We start from the raw sequence: 8,563 nt of genomic DNA, 5'->3' as shown, positions 1-8,563 counted from the left end.
TTAAAATCTTCAAGATTAATGCACCTATTTACTTCTTCGCTGTATCTCCAAATAAGTAAAAAGATTAATCAACTAAAATTTGTTATCAATTAAATCAGAGGAAAGCTTTTACTTAGAAAAGCTACTGTATATTAAGAAAATGTAGCACATGCTCAACTGAGTTCCCTGTGCCCATTTCATACTAAAGAATCCCATGCTTGCCTCTCACCTCTCCTAACAAAGCATATGAAAATCCCATACATAAAAAACCTTAGAGTTTGATCTCCCCATTCATTATTTGATCATAAAGTTCTTTGGTCAGTGGGACATAAGATTTCTTCAAGGAATCCATGAAGTAAAGTGGATCAGAAATTTTCAGTGGACTAAATCCTTCTTCTACCAACTGAAACTTCTGTGGTTTGAATGTACCTGTCATTTCCATCTTTTCCTATAAAGCAATAACCGTGATTAGTGGTATTAAACATTTAATATTTTCTATAACATATAAATAGCATATTAAAAATAATATTTAACTATAATATTTAATATTTATATTAAATATTACTTAACTATATTTCCTGTCCAATGATCATCTCTATATTTAGCATAACATTAGAAGTAAACTTAGAACATTTAAATGTTTAGCTTGATTTACCAGCAAATTTAATTCAATATAAAAGAATTTTGAATATAGTCCACAGCTAATTAGAAATACCTAAAATACATAGGTTTATTCCTTCAATTCAATGTCAGTACAGTATTGTGTACCGAGAGCTAGTAAACACTAAGAAGATAAAAGATATAAAAGATAGCAATCTATTCCGTAACACAGAGTACTATTAAGAACTAGAGGGAGTAATGAAAGCTCTACAACTTGGTTTCCCACTCAGATGCCTTGAGGTACATCTGTGAATTTCCAGTCTGCATGGAATACTTTCAATTTTCAAAGCAAACCTAGTGACATTTGTTGGCCACCAATCTCAAACTACTAGCTCAAGGTAATGTAATTCACTTTAATTAATATTAATAATTAATAAATTAATTCAGTTTTATTAATTGTGATACATCTTTTTAAGTGATGTCATCTATTGCAAAAAAAAGGGGGGGGCTTAGTGGTTGCTGTGATTTAAAATTAAAAAAAATGGCAAGTACAGCCAAAAAATCAACATGATCCTGTCTGGTTCAATGTAATTCCAAGGTTTGAAGAATTGTGCAATGCACAACTTATATATTTTTGGTACTTGTGGTTATTTAAAAGTGAAAAAAAGTATCATTTTAGATTTGTATGCATTATTTTTTCAAGTAAAAAATTGTTAGACCAAAATACTTAGTAATTTGTTTTTACCTAACTATTTATGCTTAGGTTTTGGCCCAAATGCTATGAAAAAAATTATAGAGACACTAAAGATGTCATGAATTTATAAAGTTTGAGGATCTCTGCTTTAAGGGATGAAAAGGAGATGAGAGGTATCTTGGTGGTAGTTTCAGGCATACAGAAGAAACCTTGTTTTAAATGAGAGCACATGTAGAGATCAATATAAAGTTTCATGAGTAACTTGGCCATTATTATTCATCTACCTGAACTAATACAAGTGTCAAATTCTCTTTGAATCTCCTCCCTTGATTCTGTCCACAGTCCCCTCCCCCAACACTATCATCAGAGAATTAGATAAGACTGTAGAAACATATACATTTTCTCTTTTTTAAGAATAACAGAAGCTCATAGTATTTGTGCAATTTGATGTTTTTGCCTCTTTTTAAAAAAAGCAGTGTTACAGCCAGTATCATTCTTAATGGTGAAAAGCTGAAAGCAATTCCATTAAGATCTGGAACAAGACAAGGATGTCCACTCTCACCACTGCTTTTCAATATAATACTGGAAGTCCTAGCCAGAGCAATAAGACAAGAGAAAGACATCCAAGGAATCCAAATAGGAAAAGAAGAAGTCAAACTATCACTATTTGCAGATGATATGATAATATACGTAGAGAACCCCAAAAACTCCACAGAAAAACTAATTCAACTCATCAATCAGTTCAGTAAAGTGGCAGGATACAAAATCAACACGCAAAAGTCAGTAGCCTTCCTATACACAAACAATAAGTCTGAAGAAGAAGAAATCAAAAAAACCATCCCTTTAATTATCGAAACAAAAAAATCAAATATTTGGGAATAAATCTAACAAAAGAGGTAAAGGACCTATACAAAGAAAACTATAAAACACTGTTAAAAGAAATAGAAGAAGACACAAAGAAATGGAAAGACATCCCCTGCTCATGGATTGGAAGAATAAACATTATTAAAATGGCCATCCTACCAAAAGCAATATACAGATTCAATGCTATTCCAATGAAAATTTCAATGTCATTCTTCAAAGAAATAGAACAATTATTGATGAAATTCATATGGAATCACAAAAAACCCCGAATAGCCAAAGCTCTCCTGACAAAAAAAAAGAAGGGAATGGAGGCATCACACTCCAGACTTCAAACTATACTACAAAGCCATAATCATCAAAACTGCATGGTATTGGAACAAGAACAGACATACAGACCAATGGAATCGAATAGAAAATCCAGAAATAAACCCACAGATCTATGGTCAACTAATCTTTGACAAAGGAGCAAAGACTATGCATTGGAGCAAAGAAAGTTTGTTCAATAAATGGTGCTGGGAAAACTGGGTTGCTACATGCAAAAGAATGAAGCTTGACCACTACCTCACACCATACACGAAAATCAACTCAAAATGGATTAAAGATCTAGACATAAGACCTGAAACCATAAAATATATAGAAGGAAATATAGGCGAAACACTACGTGATTTGCACATCAAAGACATCTTTACAGACACATCACCCAAAGCAGTGATAGTGAAGGCAAAGATAAACAGCTGGGACTACATCAAATTAAAGAGCTTCTGCACAGCAAAAGAGACAATAACAAAAACAAAGAGAAACCCCACCAACTGGGAGAACATTTTTGCACCAAACACTAATGATAAAGGACTGATCACAAAAATCTGCAAAGAGCTGATGAGACTCAACAACAACAAAGAAAATAATCCAGTTAAAAAATGGGCAGAAGAGCTAAAAAGAAACTTCTCTGAAGAGGAAATGCAAATGGCCAACAGGCATATGAAAAAATGTTCAACATCACTTGTAATCAGGGAAATGCAAATCAAAACTACCATGAGATACCATCTCACACCAGTGAGAATGGCACATATTAAAAAAACTAGCAACAACAAATGTTGGCGAGGGTGTGGAGAAAAAGGAACTCTTCTGCACTGTTGGTGGGAGTGCAAACTGGTCCAACCACTATGGAGAGCTGTGTGGAGATTTCTGGACCTACTAAACATAGAGCTTCCATAGGATCCAGCAATGCCACTCCTAGGTCTTTACCCAAAGGACACAGAAACATCAATTCCAAAGAACACCTGCACCCCTATGTTTATAGCAGCACTGTTTACAATAGCTAAGCTTTGGAAACAACCCAAATGCCCAAAAATAGATGACTGGATCAAGAAGATGTGGTACATATACACCATGGAATATTACTCAGCATTCAAAAAAGATAAGCACATGCAACTTGCAGCAACATGGATAGTGCTGGAAGGGATCATGCTCAGCGAAATAAGCCAAAAAGAAAAAGAAAAATACCGGATGGTCTCACTCATAGCAGGAATCTAGAAAACTTAAATAAGGGACCAGGAAAATGAATAACTATAAGAAAGTGAAAATCAGAATCAACAAAAAACTATGAAACAGAGACACTTTTGGGGGGGTGGGGGGCGGGAGGGGAGGGATTGGGATCAGAAAGGGGGGGTTGCAACTGTATGGGGAATATAAAAATAAAATTTATTATTAAAAAAAAAAAGCAGTGTTACACTAGATATATTTCCCTCAGGTCAGGTAATTTTCATTAAAGCAGTACTTTTTAACTGGTCCAACCATTATGGAAAGCTGTGTGGAGATTTCTGGACCTACTAAACATAGAGCTTCCATATGATCCAGCAATTCCACTCCTAGGTATTTACCCAAAGGACACAGAAACATCAATTCCAAAGAGCACCTGCACCCCTATGTTTATAGCAGCACTATTTACAATAGCTAAGCTTTGGAAACAACCCAAATGCCCAAAAATAGATGACTGGATCAAGCAGATATGGTACATGTACACCATGGAATATTACTCAGCATTCAAAAAAGATAAACACATGCAATTTGCAGCAACATGGATGGAGCTGGAAGGGATCATGCTCAGCAAAATAAGCCAGAAAGAAAAAGAAAAATACCGGATGGTCTCACTCATAGCAGGAATCTAGAATACTTAAATAAGGGACCAGGAAAAAGATTAACTATAAGAAAGAAAATATCAAAATCAACAAACAACTATGAACCAGAGACACTCTATGGGGGGTGGGGGATAGGGAAAGGAGGGATTGGGGTGAAAATAAGGGGGTTGTAATTGTATGGGAATACAAAAATAAAATTTAAATTAAAAAATAAAATAAAATAAAACAGTACTTTTTAATGGTCTCAACGATCTCATATAGTTATAACACTGTAATTAAACTTGTTCTTATTCTTGAAATTATAGAGAATATCAAAAGTTCTTACTATAATAAGCAGTAGTTTGAAGAACAAATTCATGTAACATTTGCATCTTTGATTACTTCCTAAAGATTATTCTGGAAATAAAATTACAGTGTCAAAATACATATAAGTTCTAAAAGCGTGGTCATATATTCCCAAATTGTAGTCTAAAGAAGTTATAGCAATTTGTATTTCCATAAGCAGGATGAAAGAACCAACTTAATTTCATCCCAGTCATACTGGATATTGTCACATCATTTTTTTTTTTTGGCAAAATCATCCTTTATTAATATTTGTGCTACACAAATTTTTGGTAAGGTTGTGTTCTATTCATTTTATCAGAAGCAACATACTTTTGCATTTTTTATATCATATAATTTATTATAATTCATTTGGACTGCCAACTAAGTATCTTGCAGTGTGCTAACTGTAGCAAACACTACAATAAACATAACAATCATGACCCATATCCTTTTAGGTGTTTAATGATGCTAAGATATTTTCTTAAATTTGTACAAGTCTGACATAGTTCTATGGAAAATATTCCTTTTGCTTAGTGAATTTTAAGTTGCTCTAAAGGAAAAAATATATATTGTTATTTTATTTATCAATTCTGTATTCCATAAAAAATAGGTTGTTTCTGTGGTATGATGGAACTGGGTATGGTTATGTAAGGGCAATGTGAGGGATCCTTATGGAATTGTTCATGCCTTGACTGTAGTTCCTGATACATGAAGCTACACAGGTAGTGAAAGTACACAGAACTTAAGACACAGACACACACAAGAGAGCACAAATTAAACAGGAAATTTCATTATTATACAGATTGTCTTAGGGGCCTCCCTGGTGGTCCAACAGGTTAAGACACAACCTATGAAGCTATCAGCTGCCACTGCAGCATGAGTTCAATCCCAGACAGGGAGGAGACCCACATGGTGCAGCAGACCTCTCCTGATTTGCCCGCTGCTCCCCTCAGTAGTGTATTTCAGTCAGTCTGCCTGTTCTGTTCCCCACCTTGTCTCTGATGAATCCTCTCACCCTCCACACCTCTGGCCTGTACCCCAGTTCTTGTATGCATAAATAAATAAATCTTAAAAAAAAAACAAAGTAAATGTTCTAGATGTGATAATTTTGCAAAATGTTACCACAGGAGGAAACTGAGAAAAAGATACACAGCATCTCACTATTAGTTCAAACAACTTCACACAAAACTACAATAATTTCAATAACAATTTACATTAAAATGTTATTTCTGCTTTATATTTACTTGCATTTAGTATTTCAGAAGGTTGTTCTGAAAATATATATGAGACAATATATGTAAAAGTTCTTAAAAATTAAAAAAAAGCACATGAAATATGTATTTATGACAGTTAAAATATTGTGTTCTATTGACCAAGCAGTGACTTGGCCATAGACTGACTTAGCAAATGCTTTAAAAATGAACATGACACCACTCATTACTCCATTAGAGATGTATGTCAGACAGTAAAATTACCTGAATTCTTAAAAATCGTGGGCAGGCATAAGCTGGTAAATATGTTACAACTTGTTCATAAGCTTTTTCCAAGTCTAAAGTCTTATTTGGTTTTAGAATAATAGAAGCCATTCCAGCTTTTCCTTCATACTCTGGAGGGAAAAAGTTTGAAATGGAGTAAATTTTACAAGTACTCAATAGACATAAAAATAATCCTGTTAATTACATAATAATTGTTACAATTGCATACTAATTACAATAGTTGCAAATAGAGACAGCAAATCTACTTCAGGAATAACAGTACAACAGTAGCAAAAATGTGAGGGTCCTTCCCTGAACTTATGATTTACTGATCAGAAATAATTTGGGAATAAGGAAGAGTATACCTAACTGTCTACACTACAGAATACACAATCCATAATTTTCATCCTCTCACCATTAATATGAAATATTAGGACAGGAAGCATTTACTTAAAACCCATATTTGGAAATGCCCATATCTGCATCAATGCAAAAAAAAAAAAGGCATATTTTTAGTTAAGAAACTAGAAAATGAGGCCTCCTTGGTGGTGCAAGGGTTAAATCTCAGCACTATGAAGCTACCTGCAGCCACTGTAGCACAAGTTGGATCTCAGCCAGGGAGCTACCCACAAGGCACAGTAGACCCCTCCTATCTCTGCTCCCCTCAGCAGTGCATTTCAATAGATCTGCCTGATCTCTTTCCCACTCTGTCTCTGGTGAATCCTCTCACCCCATCACATCTCTTGCCTACACCCCAGCTCTTGTATGCATAAATAAATAAAATAAATCTTAAAAAAAAAGAAACTAGAAACTGTATTTCCATAACTAATTCCACAGATTGCTTACTATTATTCACACCACCTATGAAGTTTTTCCAGGAGATCAGAATTTACTGTTGCATTTCTCTAGCACCCAGTAGATGTCTAGGAGAGTTATCATCCCCTTTCTCTTCCTTCTATCCAAATGCTCCCACCCGCCAGTGCTCCTTGCATCTATGTATAGTAATTGGAAGATACTACCATTTGTATTTAAAAAAAAAGAGTAAAGGGAAACAGCTGTCCTATATCTTCAAGTAGGTTACTTTGTCATTTTCATGAAACAATCATTATGCATATTTACACAGATAAATGAAGCCACACAGATCTCAAAATATTTTAAAAAGAAGATACAGCTTAACTGCTATTCAGTGTTATTAGATATTTAACCAGAATAGGTTCCCACTTACTAAAACTTAGAAATCTTAGCCATAAAGAGAAGAATAATCGACTATTGAAAAGCTATAATTATTTTCCAGCAGTGAGTCACCAACCAAACTTTTGAAGTTTTGTTTAAAATTACATAAACACGTTAAAATTCAGTTGGTACCTTGTCCTTGATGTGACCATAGAGTTTGTTTGCTTGATCTAGGGCACTACTTCGCAAGACATAACTAAGATATTTATTTTAAAATATAAAAAATAAAATGTTAAATTAGTAAGATTACTGCAAATTTAAAGAACAGTACTAGCACATTCTATGCTGAGAATCCTTCCAAAACACAGAATATCTTCATACCAGGCACTGTCACACCATAGACATTTGTTTCCTGTATGAAATCCAACTTCCCAATAACTTCGGCAACCTCTGTAGTTGCAACATTTTCCCCTTTCCATCTAAATTAAAAAAAAAAAAGTTCCAGTTAATTCACCAATATTTGAAGAACCAGGTATCCAGTTTTAGTTTGACTGCCTTGCATTTAGTTCTGTGTAAAAGCAACCAAAAATAAAGGCAACTTTCAAAATGAAAGGCATTTAAAAAAATACAAAAGAACACATCTACTTTTATTTATTGGCCTTTCAATAAGCTTAGATCCTTGAAAGGCACAGCACCAAGCGGATTCTGTGTCCTTGGCCTGAGCAGAAAGTGGCTTTGCAGTTTGGCGAGAACCACACCTCGATTTCCACTGTACTCTCACGTTTCCCCTCATAACTCAAGTTACTCAGTTTGCCACTGTGTTGTTCTTTGCTTTGTACACATAAACACACCTCCTGCCTAGACAGAATCTAGTTTCATCTGGAGCATAAACACCTTCAATTTTAAGAAGAGCTGTTTGTGCTCTCTGGCCCCAGAGACCCCAATTGAAGTCAGCAAAAAGGGCTTTGGGCCACAGCCTCCCAGTCATATTTTAGAAGTCCTATTCACAGCAGACCTTAGTTATTTGCCCCACCAAAGTTCGGCAGCAGGAATTTCACTCAATGAATGGCATTTTTTTTTAAATAATAAATTTTATTTTTATATTCCCCATACAATTGCAACCCCCCCATTCTGACCCCAATCCCTCCTCTCCCACCCCCCACTCCCCCAAAAGTGTCTCTGGTTTATAGTTTTTTGTTGATTTTGATTTTTACTTTCTTATAGTTATTCATTTTCCTGGTCCCTTATTTAAGTTTTCTAGATTCCTGCTATGAGTCAGACCATCCGGTATTTTTCTTTTTCTTTTTTGCTTATTT

The 8,563-nt window shown here is 34.7% G+C and overlaps 1 protein-coding gene across 1 annotated transcript in view; it reads right to left on the bottom strand.

Annotated features, from left to right (window-relative positions):
* Positions 1-250: 250 nt before the first annotated feature.
* SLC27A6 (solute carrier family 27 member 6) overlaps positions 251-8,563 on the bottom strand; it is a gene marked incomplete at its 3' end in the record, with an annotated part of 56,765 nt that continues 48,452 nt past the window's right edge. The window contains exons 8-10 of the mRNA XM_084252505.1: positions 7,629-7,726; positions 6,075-6,205; positions 251-427 (exon numbers count right to left, since the gene is read on the bottom strand). Coding sequence (XP_084108631.1) covers positions 251-427; positions 6,075-6,205; positions 7,629-7,726 — 406 coding nt within the window. The remainder of the gene's footprint in view (positions 428-6,074; positions 6,206-7,628; positions 7,727-8,563) is intronic.

Source organism: Talpa europaea (assembly GCF_964194135.1).
Source record: "Talpa europaea genome assembly, chromosome: 13".
Taxonomy (NCBI): domain Eukaryota; kingdom Metazoa; phylum Chordata; class Mammalia; order Eulipotyphla; family Talpidae; genus Talpa; species Talpa europaea.
This window is presented reverse-complemented; position numbering and strand designations above follow the sequence as displayed.